Raw genomic sequence first — 15825 nt, forward strand, 5'->3', positions numbered from 1 at the left:
CTTTTTGTCAAAAAATGACTGGCAATTGCTTTAAGAAGGTGACAATATGCGCTATATGTCCCTATTTCTCTTATGGCAAGTCGATATAAACAGACACACTTTTAGTTAATTTCGAATTTTATAATTTTGCAAATTGGCTACTCCAACCTTATTACACGTTTGTAGGGGGCTGACATTGACACAAGTAAGCAGTCACAGAACTGATTCTTAAGGTCCGAGAAGACAAACTATTTTGAAACGTTAAACACGATGGGTCAATAATCGAAACACAGCTTGCAAAACAACAAAAATGGTTTCAGTGAATCATCAAACATATTTTGAACGGTTAATAAGAAAACTTTTTTTTTTTTTTTTTTTTTAACATTTCCACAAGTTGTTGGACCTCATGTCACACGTGTCATGGTCGTGCAGGATCGATACGGTGAACATTACGTGAGTCAGATGCCGGCTTTGGACGAGTGGCTCCTGACCCTTGTTAGTGCAAATTGGGAAGTACAACAAAGGCACATGTGGCCGCTGGCTCCGCCTCGGCCATGTGACACCGCGCAGGGCTGGCTGAGTCAGCCGGCTCGTCATGCAGCGTCAGTCTGGAGTCGCACAATTATGAAAAAGCAACCTTCCGTTGGAGCTGCAGCCGAAGCGGACCTCTCCAACCTCCACCGGGCTTTCCCTCCAAGGCTAACAGAAAGCACCGCCGATAGATGGATAAAAGCCACGACGCAGCTCTTCCTGAATTTCAACGGTGAAGAGAATGGTAGGTGGCCATTTTTCAGTGAAAACTTGCCTCCTTTTGCTTTTCACAGCCTTGTCAATTTGGCGCTCCAGACCGTCGTTACTGAACGGGGACTTTGAGTGGCAGGTCCCCCTCTGAACCCCCTCCCCCCGCCTTCTCCCGTGCATGCCGCTTGTCAAGCGCCCAGCCGCGACCCCGGTGGTATCCGCAGTGTTTTAACAATAACCAAGCGGTATTGCACCGTAAGGTGGCTCGGGTTCTTGTTTGTTTTTTTTTTAGCATAAAAAGGCCTCTACGTTGACAAATAGTCCAGTCAGACCCCCCCCCCCTCCACTCCCCACCACACGGGCGTAACGTTAGCTGCTAAATAGCTAGCTCGCTAGCATCAAATGCTAGGACCCAACGCGCGCTAACTAGCCGCCGTAGCTTCCCGGTGTTAGCAGTGGGATTTCTTTGTTAATACGTAAGGTGGCGGAACTTCTGCCCCGCCGATGCCGAGCAGATAGGAGGCTGCCGTTCCGAGTAGCTGACAGCCGCCAGCTGTCACAGATGTGTCGAGCTACACACGCTGTCATTGCCATGAATACGTCAATGCCACCTTGAGCGGATGTCGTGTGTGTGTGTCGGAACCGAATGCACGTCGCTTAGGGAAGCTATCAAGGGAGGTTAAGAGGTGCCGATGTGTTTTTTAAATCGCACTTTTGAGCGTTTGGAGTCTCCTTGCTGGACCGTTACGAGGGGAAAAGCGTTTCAGGCCTGCCTCAAGGGTGGTTTACAGAAAAGATGTTTGTTTTGACGTGTGTCCTCTTCCTCTGCGTGTCAACAAACGCGGCTTCGTCTTTTTCCAAGAATTTCTCGCCCTGTCTGGGTCTCTGGAGCACTGGAGCTCTCCCTGCATGGAAAGAAGATGTGATGTTGCAGGGGCTTGTGACTCAGACTTGACCACAATGTTTGTGCACCCTGACCTGGAGTTACTTCATATCCTCAATAACAACTCTATTAAAGTTTGGCGAGTTTGTATCGTAGTGCATTGAAAAAAATGGCTGCTATGGAGAAAAAAATGTCCGATGACTCCTAAACCAGAGGTTAAAACACCATCAAGCTCTGATACTAAGATTCCCCCGTTTTCCTCTCTTTTAAGATAACTCTAAATATTTACTATGGACAATCTACTGTCAATAAAAGTATTCCACTGGTCGTAGCCAAATGTCACGGAAGGGTGAACTATTAATTTCACCAAACCAGATGAGGAATTGACTCAGACATAATAAGGTATCGGTGATAAGGCAAAACTCTTATCTCATTGCACAACCTCGGTTTATGGCACATCAGTGGGTGACTGAGTTTATACTACGATCAGAATATACGCTGTTTAGAATTTACGCCATGGATGACATGGGATTTAGAAGTAAATGTGTGTTTCTTAAAATCACTACACTTTATTTTCAGTTTTATTTTGAGAAGCGACAGTATCAGCACCAGTACTTAGAGTACAGCCCTTCTATCAAAAATTTCAGGTTTTAACGTGAAGCCGTTCATTCACCTTCTGATGAACTAGGTATTCAAGTTACCAGATGTTCTTGATCGTTGATCGAGTAATTTTGCTTAAGTCAGTGGATTTGTTCCATGAATATATTAAAGAAATATCAAAACCACTGCATTTGAATCATAGATAAGATTAGGTAGACCTTTATTTGTTCAACAGTTGGGACACTTGCAGGGTTACAGCAGTAAGGGGGCAATGGGATATGAGATAAAACATAGAAATATCTGTACCTGAGGGCAACAGGCTCAACAAGCTAGTGAGGGAAGCCCGCTCTGTTGTGGGACTGAACCTGGACCATCTCCACTCGGTGGCAGTGGGGAGGGTGAAGGACAAACTGGGAGCAATCCTGGACAATCCTTCCCACCCTCTGCACGACGAGTTGTGGCTGATAGGCAGGACTTTCAGCCAATGGTTCATCCCCCCCCGGTGCAGAACTGAACACTTTAAATGCTCCTTTGTGCCCACGGCCATCAGACTGAATAGCAGCTATCTGGACGGCACAAAACTCTGACTGGCTGGGGGTGAATCTGTGCTATAACAACATCACTCATTCACTACTTCCCCCAATCATTCATATGTCATGCCCTAACTCTGTTGTCTTTTTTTATCCTTGTTGGTCTCAGCCCACTCACATTCTTACACATACACATATTGTTACTGTTTTTCTCTCTGCTGTCTATTTATTTGTCGATGTCTCTTGGTTTTTCTTATTGTCTCCTAATTGCCTCCCTATATATCCATATTCATATTCATATTTATTGACAGTTATATCTGTTATGTTGCTAGGACAAGAAAATGTCCCCTATGAGGATCAATAAAGTTTATCATATTCTATTAAGAATAATAAGACATCTGTACACTTAAAGGATAATGCCATTGAAAGTTCATGTTCAATTAAAAGTGGCGAGTTGGAGGCTGACACTGTTACTGACCATGAAATAACTTCCGTTACTTACTTTTGACAGATAGCAGAAAGTGGTTTAGTGACTGTCAAGCTTTCAGATCAGTGTTCTATCAGTGTATTATGTTTATATTATATATATATATATATATATATATATAAATTATATATATATATATATAAATTATATTTACTGTATTACTGTTCTTTTGATAATATTCTCTGGATTGTCTGTCTACTGTTTCAAGTAAAAGCTCAGATTTTCTTTCAGTGAGAGGATCACATGCAGCAGCTTACCTCAAGTTGAGGAATTCTGGTGTGCTGCTACTTTTGAGCAGTCAGATTGAGTGGAGTGATCACCTCTATATATGTTTTATGAATAAATGCTAGATCATCAGAGATGTCAGATTTGACAGATAACCTATCAGTTATAGAAATTTGTGGCTACTGGCTGCAGTTTCTTATATAATGCTGGATGGTTGAACTGGTCATCAACCCATGCTTTGACAGCTACTGAGGTGGTAAAAGGGTCTTGCATCATAATGTTGCGCTCATGGGGTTCAGTTTTAAGAGTGACTGGGTTGTGTTTTTGCTCTTTTATGATATGCCATAATCAACACACAGCTCGCACATTAAGATGAAGGTGGTTGTTTTTGTTGTTTTGTCTGTTGTATTTTAATGAGCACTTGTGAAAATGTGGAAGAAAAACTGTATCACAGTTTGATGCTTTTTTTAATGCATATATAAGTGTGTGTGTGTGTGTGTGTGTGTGTGTGTGTGTGTGTGTGTGTGTGTGTGTGTGTGTGTGTGTGTGTGTGTGTAGATCTGTGATATCCCAGTCATATTATTAACACCAATATTGTACAAATCATTTATTTGATAAAAATGAATGAAATATATGCTGAGCAATAGTTTGGTTAAGAATTTCTATTAGATACCTACAAAGTCTGCTGTTTTGTTGTTTTTTGTTTTGTTTTCAGCATGAAATCTCTTACTAATTTTCAGTAGTTTCCACTGGTTTTCAGGTCATCGCTCCCGGGTAACTCAAGTAATTCTTGGCCGATTTCTTACGAAACAACTAGTCAGTTTTGAACATTTTTTTCTAGATTTTTTTTACGTTATTTTGGCAGTTATTAGATAATTCCTTTCTAACTTGTGCATAGCTCACTAGCATGATTTTCAAAAGAAGTTAGGTACTTAGCAAGGTGGGACACTGTTCCAAAAAAATTGATCACATATGATACATCCATATGTGATACAATAAACAACAAAATAAATCAACCATGAAATTCTAACCTGAAATACATTATACACACACACACACACATATATATATATTAATTTTATATAAAATGTATAGATTATATCTGAAATATACTTTATATTGCCAACATAAGTAGTGGTCTAACACTACACTGAGGTTTAGAATAAATTACCTTACTTCAGCTGTCTCCAACTCTGAAACTGGACTTAACTGGCCTACTGTTGGCTTTCACAAACATGCCTGTCAGATGTTGGGAGAATCATATGCTTTATAATACTGGGTCATACGGCTGCTTGAAGGTTGGACTTTGGGTGCTGTGCCAGCACGGTTATCAGCACATGCTGTACACTTTTTCACATTCATATCCAGGGGGCACAAGTGTGAGAGCTGGAGAGGCATCACACATTGGTCTCATGACTGTTTGGACTGATTTTACTTCTCTGTGCAGCCTTCCAAGAAACTCCTCTCCAGGCAATAATGAACTGCCCCCCTCCATTTAACATCCTTTTGTATGCCGAGATGCTGGAACTTTTCAGATAGAGTGAGGATTTCAAATTGAATACTGAGTTGAAATAATTCTTCTTTGGTTTCAAGCAGTTCTGGAATTTGGAATTCTGCATTTCCAGGCTTGGAGAAAAAAAACCTCGAGCAATAAGTAATTTTCCTGTGCAGATATTTCAGAGCTTTTAGATTATGAAAATTGTAGGAATTGCAAAGTCATCGAATCGGAATATGTGTTCAATGTCCTCCTTTGGATTGATCTTATGACAGAATCATTTATTTATTTATCTATTTATCTATTATTTATCTGCTTAATTCAGCATACTACCTGATGTGATTACTCAGGTTTCACTCACTGCCATCAGAAATTTCCATCTTACTATTCAGTTATGATAGACTTGTGCAATGTAAGTGTATGTACACACACATGTATATGGCCTCTATGTTTATATTACACATTTTACATTTTGTAAAGTTTGTGTGTGAGTGCGTGCGTGTGGGGATTGGAATGCATCGTGCAAACAGCCATTTGTCACACGGGCTATGAACAGGAACCCATGAGTCTTCTGCACAATGGCAGATCCAGGCAACGGGCTAGAAGGATAGTGGGGGACCCATCACACCTACCTTACTGCTTGTTCACAACCCTCCCATCAGGCTGCAGGTTCAGGTCCATCAGGACAAGAACCACCAGACATTTGAATGTTTTTTTTTTCCGCAGGCCATCATGCTACCTCAACATATCCTCGTGACACCCCCCATTCCCAAAAAATTGTGAAAATTGGAGAAAATTCCCTTTTCTCATAATGTACAACTCTTAAATTTCCTGCAATAAGGTGCTGTTGTCAATGTCCTGTGTACATTGTACATTTGTCAATTAGAGATTATTCCATATATGTATATGTACAGAATACTTTTGAAATCTAATTATTAATTTGTATGGTTTTTTTTTTCTTTTAAGATGTTTGAGATTTTTTTCCAACAGAATTATTAAGGACAAAGCCAAAGTGACAAGTAGAGACTATGATGCCAGAGTACTGGAGGGGTTACTGCAGTTTCCCCAAACTCTGGAAGGGGGAAACTGTGATATCTCTAGAGTGATGATCATTAATGTTGAAACTGTGATGTCATAAAGGGGAATTGTGTTGAGTACATGGAGCAAGCCATTCAAAACAGAAACCATGCCCTGAGACAAGCACCTCAAGAAAGTTAGATTAGGGAATTTATTGTTGAAATGTAGCAAATGTTTGAATCAAGGCTCTGATGGCCCTCCTCATCTTGGCCTTCTTCGTCATGGTAATCTTCATGATTTATATCTAATTGATCTGTTAATGCAGAGGAAAAGTCCTGTCAGTCCACTGTTTTTGCATGTCAAGTGCAGAAGAGGGTGGGTTTGAACTGTGAGAATGAAATGCTGTGACAGGGGAGGTGTAACATGTGGGTGCGTATGTTTTTAAGCCCCCACCCTTCACTGTAGATAGGGAATCCCTATGTTTATTTAACAAGCACTATAATTATGTATGGATGGCTGCAGTATACTGTATCCATTTACTATGAAGCAACCTGCTGTCTGCAGCAGAAGCACATGGGTCAAATATGGGTCTAGAGAAATATAATTATCATAATGTAGCCCCACACATTGATGATAATGATCAATATCCATTTCAGCCAAAATTAGAATGAGTTATAGGAAAAATCAAACCTTGTGAACCCCAATTAAACCCTATTGATGTAACTATTTTGCTGTTTTGCTGTCTTTTGGTGTTAAACACATTAATTTGTCAGGCCCACACAATTTTCTGCTTGGAAAAAAAAAACCTTCGTCACTGCTGCCAGGGACCAAGAATGACCAAAAGCATCAGCGGATATTCTTGTATGTTGATTAAATCTGCTCATCTTTCAGATTCCAGACACACAGAACATTTAGCTCTTCTTGTTTTAACATATGGGTAATATTCTACATGCTTTTTTTATATTGGCATTGTTCATTAGTATGCTTTTTGAAGTTATTTAACTTGGGAAAGAATGCATTTCATTCATGAATGTAAAACATTTCCCTCAGTTTTCAAATATAATATTAATATTGCTCTTAATATGAAACACATACGTAAGACATGTGCACTTGTGGAGGGAAGGGGCAGCAGTGTGTAAGCTATTGCTATGTGATCCATAATGTAATTTAAATGATATTAAATTGGCACCATCGCTCCAGTACCTGCTGATGCATTATAGATTTCAAAGCTGACTATTGAATTCAATTAGACCTTTTGTTTGTTACTCATTGGGCAGTGATGAAATACAGGAAGTTAGTTTTAATAAACATATTCTGCAAGAAAACCCCATATTCCTTGCCAATTGTGTATGGTTCAATCAGCCCCCTGTTTTTCTTAATTTCAGGTGCCAGTAAGGTTCACTATAAAAGAAAAACTGGTTTTGAGCAGGAAGCCCAGCAGTATCACTTTTGCAAGGTCATTGAGTTAAAACTCGCTTCCCAGACATTAGAGTTTTTATAATGCTCATCTGGGTATTTAAACTCTTCCTTTTTCTAGCCTTTTTCAAATGCACATATCTATTGTTTCTACATTAAAAATTTCCTTAATCTATAAAATGACTGGCTTTTTCAACTCAATTGGTTGTTATTTCTAGGATAAACAAAATGAGTACCTTTTGTGGAGAGCTGTGCTGTGAAACTGCATTGGCCTGTGATGTGACTTAATGCCAAGAGAAACAGTGGTGAGGAATCAAGGTTATGGCATGGAAAAAACTTGATAAGAGCTGCAGCTCAGTGGACCATGCAGGATGCCCTACTTGTTATCCATGCCTATTACCATTGTCCTATGCCTTTGGTTCACAACGAAACTGCTTGCATATAAATGTTCAAATGTTATTTTTTTCACATTTTCTCAAAAAAATCAAATAACGCTTATCAAAATCCCTATATTTTTTTCCATTCTCTATTTTTCAAGTGCAATGAATGGTGAAACTCCAATTAGCCTCCATAAAATTGATACAGAAAGTTTTAAAAAAATTAAACAGAATAAAAAAAAAAAAAAAAAAAAATCAGTTCTGAAATCCTGTGTCTTAGAACTAATCTGCTTGGTTGTAGCTGACATTCAAGTGCTGACCCCCATCCCATACCCTTCCGTTTCTAATGGGTAATTGCCAGATGTTATCTCATCTCCTATTGCATCAGACATGGTTAAAGGCATGATTGGTTGACCGGCCTGCATTGTTATATTGTGACGAAAAAGAAAGAGGGGGGAAGGAAGAACCTCGTTGTTAAGGTTCTCTGAATTCAGTATGTGTGTTGGGAGTGCAAAATACAAGGTATATGATTTAAAAACATAAAAAGGCTTGGGGTGACTCCAGCAAATACTTGATAAATGCAGAAAATGAAAACCCTTTTCCACAAACAAAACTCACTCCACCCTCGATTATCAACGTGAGAGAAATGGAAAGGGGGTGTTATATTTCCTATAGTAACGAAACAATCATAAAATGGGCATTTGTCAAGGGTTCAGATAAAGAAGCCTGAGAGGAAGAGGGAGGGGGTAAGGAAGTGGAAGAGCTAGAGTGTGAGTGTGCTTTTGGCAGGGTCTGTAAAGAGTTCAAGTCTTTTGTTGGCTGACATTCTCAGGTACCATGGTAACAGGTTAGCAGAGCCAAATCCTGTTTTATCTGCCTCAGTAACACTAAGTCATGTTTGATCAAAACAACACCAATTGTTGAAGGAATTCCTCGACAGCGCAGCACGGGTTTCACATCACTTTGTCAAGTGCTGCTCAATCTCTGCGAGGTTTATTAGTGTTCATTATATAATTAGGGCCAAATTTCAACAAGCTGCATCAGTTAGTGGTCAGTGGGTTCCTTCCACTTTGGCTACTGCTGGGCTTTAGGTATGTTTGTAACAGCCTAACCAATACAGACACTGCAGCTTTTCAAATATTACTAATATTTGTTATAACAGCTGCTATTTTAGCTACATTTAAATGTCGTTAGATGTCTGCTAATTTCAACACATAATACTGAAGAAGGGTGTGTAACACTCGGCAGATACAATTTTTCTAATTGACATCTCTTAAAAAAAAAAAAAAAAAGGCAAAAAGGCAACAGTAAAGGAAACAATTAAAAAAAACAACACAGAAGTCTTTTCTTGCTATCGGGATTATTCAACTCATTCAACTTTTTTACTGTTTGTCAACGTTCGGATTTTTCATGTTGTAGGGTCCGTGCATGAGTAGAGATTCATTGTTGTTATAGTTGTTTGCTGCTTCCAGTCCAATCTGCAATTTCTCCTCTGTAAAACTGCATGTCTTTTGTAATGAGTTCCAAAATTATATGGACTTGTGTGTGTGTGTGTGTGTGTGTGTGGCTTGAAATTGTAGGGAGAGGTTTTGTGTGTGCTGCATAAATCACAGTTGTTGGTGTGCCTTTTATGGACACATAGGTATATATCACCGAGGCCTCTGCTCATCCTTTAAACCTACCTACCCCTCCACCCCCTTGGTCTTTTTCTCTCTCTCGAAGTGTAATATCTAGTTTGTCTCAGACACATTTATCTGCCCCCCGAGTGGCTTCTTACAGATTAACTGTTGATGGAGTTTGGAGGTTGCAGCCTCTCAGTGATCACTAAGCGTTTAACTCAGGCCGGATCTGTATGTAACAGCATCGCCGATTTGCCATCAACTTTGAACTTCTGAGAGTTGCGTGCACATCTAGTGACCGATGAGGACCAGGAGGGTATAGTCATTTGTTGCTGATGATCCAGTGTTAAAGGGAGGCTGTGGTGACTGTGGTCTGTCCGGGAAATGCATGAAGGAGCCTTGGTATGTTCCTGTACAAAGCCCTTAAACACAGAGATGAAGAGGAGGACACCGAGGTACGCGCAGAGATTCGATGGTCGATCGGTGATGTGACTTTTTATTTAAAGTTGCTGCCATACATTTTTCTTTGTTGTCAGCAATCTTGTGCACAATTTTTTGGAGTGGATCTGGACATTTTTGAAAGGAGGATATTAAGGATTCATTTATCCACAATTTAAAATTCATTTCTTTTATATGAGGTAGCAGGATAGTGTTCGATCTAACCAAATGCTTTGTGTGTTTTGGATCATTTGGAGCATGCTTTACCTGAAAGTGAAAAGTTGGTATCACCCTGTTTCACAGCCTCTCCACCTTTGTGTGTTCGAGTATTATACCATTGTTTGAGACCTAGGAATAGTTTAAATGCTTTGGTATAAAGCAGGCGACAAGTTTCCCTCTTATGCTAGCAGGGATTAACGGTACTAATCACTGAGGAGCCCCCCTGAACTCTATTGCAATTACACTTAGGCGTAGCGCATTCATTTTAAAAATTCCATGTAGTAAATCCTTGTTTGAAAAATATTGAATATTATATTTATTTATTGTCAACGGAAAATCATCAGTTGGATGTAATGTATTTTTAATTTTGTGAATTTATTTTGTAAAACTTTTTATTCCCTTTTCTTTGCTGATTAAACCGCATATTCAGGGTTTAATCACACTACTGCACATTTGGGGAGGCGTGAGTGCTCATTCTCCATACCTTGTGTAAGGTTGGACTTGCGGAGAACAGATGAATTATGGCCTTTAGAATATCCTTATGTTCACACATTAGTAAAGTAGAGCATATAAGTATATAAAGTAGATAACAGCTGGGATAGGCTCCAGCATCCTCTTCGACCCTGAGTGCAGGATAATCAGCAACAGCAGAAGATGGATGGATGGATGGATGAATGGATAAAGTATCTAAAACTATCGCAATCACTCAATTAGGGCAACATTTTCAGGCTAAAAGAAAAAGAACGACAAACTTTTTAATATGTGCATCATCACAGCTAACAATCTTATTTTTTTTTCTTTCAGTCCCAGAAACCCTGGATAGAAAGCACTTTCACCAAGAGGGAATGTGTGTACATACTACCAGTGTCAAAAGACCCCCACAGGTATGTGTTTGTTCTCCTGTAGTGTGCCTTGTGGTAATAGCCATGGTAACAGCGTAATTGTATGGTGTATGTCAAAGAAGGCCCGAATCTTAACCACTACTCTCCGATGGTTAAATAAGTCTTTTTCCACATAATCCTTACGTCTGCCTGTGTCACTGTAATTACAGCTGTAAGTGACAGGGAAGGCTGGTGACCCCCCCCCCCCCCCTGTCTTTCTTGTCCTCTTCTCAAAATGGGAAATTTTTGATGTGACTTTAATTTTGCTTTTTAAAGATTCTTGTATTTACCTCTCTGGATTTTCTTAGTATGCCCCCCTATGTATATCAGTATTTTGATCCACATTCAGGTCCCAAATGGTTTTGTGTGGTGTATTTTGGAATTTGCAGGTAGCAGGGTTTTCTCCAGACTTACCAGAACCATACAAACCCTGTTGTAGGATTTTTCAGCAGGCTTTCATTCGCTTTTCATGCAAGCCACTCAATCCCTTTGTGTTTTGTATATTGTTAGAGATTGACTTAAATGCAGTGCACAACTGAACAGTTTTGAATTGATTAGCTTTCACACCAATAGAAAGCTGTTGATTCACTTACAATTACTTGAGGAATTTCCTTTTTTACAGTTTTTTGGGATACTTGATATTCATAGTTGAGTTCCATAGCTTAGCAATCCCTTTTTGTGTAAACCATTTCCATTTTTGGTTACACTTTGAAGAAGTTGCCTTATTGTGGCCTTGTTAAGTCACAGTGACAATGGATTACTTTTTTACCTTGTGTTTTCTTTTACATCAATTATTTGCCAGTGTTTGTTTTCTATGTCTTTTCTGTGTATGCAATATGCTAGCCTTACATGATAGGGTTAAGTGTCGGTCACTGTGATTCAGCAATCAAAAAAGTCCTTTTGGTAAGTTTTGTCTCTCTATCTTTGGTAAAGGCCATTTTTACTAGGCTTCCTGCCAAGTTGATTGATAAAATCATTGTGTTTTTCTGATGAGAACCTCAGTCAATAATGAGTGGGGTGATCTTGTTTTTTTATGGTCTTTACGAATGTGCTTTAATTTTTGGTGATCTTTTTCAATTGGAAAAACTTGATGAATGATTAATTAATTTATTGCATTCCAGATGCCTTCCAGGATGCCAGATTTGCCAACAGCTAGTCCGGTGAGTATTTATTTGGTCTTTGTTCCCTCTATGCTGTTACCAGACAGCAGTAGCCTGACAGAATGCTTTCCACAAAGAGCCTGCAGGCAAACTCCAATTCCAGTGTTGTTTCACTGACTAGTGGACCCTCCTCAGGAAAGAATTAACTTCCAGGCTTTGTGTGATAGGATGCAAAATCTCATGCGAGGTGAGGTTTATCACAAGACAGAACCTCAAGCTAATTACAACAACAATTACAGGTCTATTGTAAAAAACAATTTTGTGACTTCCCTCCCTTTTTTATTTGAATATTTGAATACCATGCCTCTGGTATATGTGCAAATTGGTGTTAGCTAGTCTGGGGTAAACTAAGGAATTGCAATGTTTGTCAAGTAACCCTTTAGAATTACCCTTTATTTGTACAAATTGCATTGTAATTGCAGCATCAGTCCATCAAGACAATTGCATTTAGATATTCCTTTGAGAATTGCTCTGCTCCAGTATTATGGTCAATATCAAACCTACTTTTATTATTATATATCATTATATTCACTATTATTTAATTATAATTTCAATTGTTCTGATAACTTTTTTCTGACTGGTCTTGCTGTGGGATTTTGCTTTGTGACATTTGATAAATTGCTAATAAAGTTCTTTTGATAATTAAGGTGCTGCTGTGGCCGCCTGGTACGGCAGCATGTTGGCTTCACAGCCAGCTTGGCCACAAAGTACTCGGACGTAAAGCTGGGTGAGAACCCCAACCTGACCATGCCTGAGCTTGAGGAATGGTCTGTGGAAAAACACACTGAGGCAAGCCCCACTGACGCCTATGGCGTTATTAACTTCCAGGGAGGGTCTCACTCATACAGAGCCAAGGTACGAGAATGAATTCTTGATGCTGTTGAGGAATTTTTTTTTTTATTTCAAAAAAATCTGTCAAGTGATAGCCATTCTGATTGTGTAAAATGCATGTAATGTGGTCTTCCTATGTGTTCAATTTATATTTTTGAGTATTGTTTTTCATGAATCCCAACCTGTATGCGAACGTGATTATCAAATCCCGTTAATTTACTATTAACAGGCTTTTGGTTGCATACTGAAAACTAGTGCGCTCCAAACCACTCACACAAACAGTCACACATACACACGCACACACGCACACACACACACACACACACACTTTACACAACGTGTTTTTTAAACGTTTTTTGAAATGCTTGTGAAAAAACAGAAAGTGTGTTTTGTTTGGTTTTGTCTGTTTTTTCCACTCTGATTTGACCTGTTTATCAGGTTTCTTCACTTTCTCTGTTGGGTGGGGAATTACCATTTACCACTAATTGATATTAGTAGCTCTTGGCAAAAAAAATGTTTGATTTCATCTCTCAGATGACTGTACTGTACAATTAGTTTGTGTTCAAACTAACTTTTTTCTTCTCCCCCTGTGATAATGTGGCCTGATTTCTGTGTCAAACATGGACAGTATGTGCGTCTGTCCCATGATTCAAGGCCAGACAGCATCCTTCGGCTGATGCTGAAGGAGTGGCATATGGAGCTGCCCAAGATTCTTATCTCTGTCCATGGAGGAATTCAGAACTTTGAGCTGCACCCACGCATCAAACAGGTGTTGGGAAAGGGACTCATCAAAGCTGCAGTCACCACAGGGGCATGGATTCTCACGGGAGGGGTCAACACTGGTATGTTGTTAAAGAAAGAGTATTCATAGCAGGTCAATCTGTAGAGGTGGCTGAGGTGTTTACAGAAAACAGAATTTGGAGATGAAAATGATCTTAATTGTCCAAATAAAGTCATGCAATATCACATTTTACAATATAGTGACATGGATACATAGTTATGGGCTTTGTACCCCTAGTATGTATCTTTAACAGGTCAGTGTAATATAAAATGTACTCAGGATATCTGTGCAGGCTCTCATTTCTCCAGGTCAGAGTTGTTGTTATAAAATCTCCTAATAGTATCTGGATTTGTTAGGGTTTCTTCTTTTAAAAAAAAAAAAAAACAAAACCACTGAACACATCGAGTTGCTTTAATTAAATTTTTCATGTTCTGGAGATACATTCTTCATTTTCCTCGACGCAGTTCTGTGAAGATTAATTGGATATTCACCGACAAGAACACTCCCACACTCGTTTCATGTCCAAAAATCTCCACAACGACCATCTATGTATTGTGCTGATGGAGCAGGGGTTGTAATAATGGGCTTAAAGCATGTTATTTGGTCACATATTGTGTGTCTTTACCAGCACCACAGTATTAAGATGGTGTGGTCTGATCATAGTGTTTAACTGCTTACTCACGGGGTCAATTACTCAGACCAGTGATTACTTTTAATTCCTCTCTGGCACCCTAGTCAGTTGAGAGGGACTCCTGGTTTGCAAATTACTGCTGAATCCATAAAAGCCATTAGACGAGGATTGAGGTTCACTCAAGAGCTAGTACATTTTCTTCCACTAGAGGCCTTTTGGTCAGAGAAGTTCTGATTCTTTAATCACTTGTGTTTGTAATTTCAAAGTATACGTATACATAAAAAAAAACAACATTGGTAGTAAGTACTTATTTAACTTTGTTATTGTTTTTATTAATTTCTAAATATTTAAAGTGTTGCAAAAATGGGTAGGAAATTGTACAACTCATCAAGTGTCAACTCTAGATCTGAATGATCCTGCCAAAACTAATGACCAGTGGTTAGTCAGAGCTTCTATTCAGCTACTGTGACAGAACTCCCCCTTTTTATTGAGCAAAATTGTAGAAAAAATGTTATATTCTGCCAAACCCAGAATTATGAGGCCTGCTCAATATCTTTATAGCATGAGGTCATTCTTACAATTTGTCAAACTGTCAAGCAATGAAATTCTCTTTGCTCTTCATCACAACTGCTTAGAAAAGGTTCTGTGTTTTAGCTGTATTTACTTAACAAACACTGGCTTGTTTCCATTCTGACTATCTTATAGACACTCTACAATGTATAGGAGCTGCTTGTGATGTTCTCATGAAATAAGAAGTCATCTTAACTCACCAAGAGTATGAAAAACAACCAAAATAATAGGTGACACCAAAATGGAGTTGCATTACAGATTCAGAACAATCTGCCTCAAAAAAAAAAAAAATCACTAAACATAACACGTTAACACAAATGTAACCCCGACAAAGCTGTATGAAAACAAAATTAGAAAGGATCCTTTTCTTTATATATCAATTGATTTTCTCTGGATACTCTGTTATCCAGCATCCAATAGCCCTCGGTTCTGTCTATACTCTGGTACTTTATACAAAATTTGGAGAAATCGAAAATTTGAAAGGGAATGACCTACACTCAAAAGTCTCTACGCACACTGAGCAAATCTAAATGCCCTTGACTAAATGTCAAAGTGTGGGGTTCATTACTCAAATTAACCAAATGTTCTTTAGATGAGATGATGAGTTACCAAGATTAACTGATTCTTTCATCCTTACCAAGGTGTGGCAAAGCATGTTGGTGATGCTCTCAAAGAGCATTGTTCAAGATCATCCAAGAAAATTTGCACTATTGGAATTGCACCCTGGGGAGTCATCGAAAACAGGAATGACCTCATCGGCAGAGATGCAAGTCAAATCTCTCAAAGTCCTTTGAATTTTTACTTCTCTGCATTTCATGAGTGTCTTTTAAAAATGTCTATTAAAAGTGTCTATTAAAAATCTAAGTTGACTGCTGTATCATCAGCATTTCAAGTAAAGCTTGGATTTCTCTTTTTTGCCTCCATTAATTTTTTTCCTCTTCTTTT

At 38.9% G+C, this 15825-nt stretch overlaps 1 protein-coding gene across 6 annotated transcripts in view; it reads left to right on the forward strand.

Annotated features, from left to right (window-relative positions):
• The first annotated feature begins 616 nt into the window (after positions 1–616).
• Positions 617–15825, forward strand: part of trpm7 (transient receptor potential cation channel, subfamily M, member 7) — a 46943-nt gene continuing 31734 nt past the window's right edge. For all 6 annotated transcript variants that reach the window (XM_086174796.1, XM_086174801.1, XM_086174797.1 and 3 more), the window contains exons 1-6: positions 617–754; positions 10831–10910; positions 12029–12067; positions 12715–12922; positions 13527–13740; positions 15522–15646. In XM_086174796.1, coding sequence (XP_086030922.1) covers positions 752–754; positions 10831–10910; positions 12029–12067; positions 12715–12922; positions 13527–13740; positions 15522–15646 — 669 coding nt within the window. In that variant the 5' untranslated portion in view covers positions 617–751. The remainder of the gene's footprint in view (positions 755–10830; positions 10911–12028; positions 12068–12714; positions 12923–13526; positions 13741–15521; positions 15647–15825) is intronic.

This window comes from Fistularia commersonii, chromosome 27 (assembly GCF_037954325.1).
Source record: "Fistularia commersonii isolate RoL2024-O1a breed Wild chromosome 27, RoL_Fcom_v1.0, whole genome shotgun sequence".
NCBI lineage: Eukaryota > Metazoa > Chordata > Actinopteri > Syngnathiformes > Fistulariidae > Fistularia > Fistularia commersonii.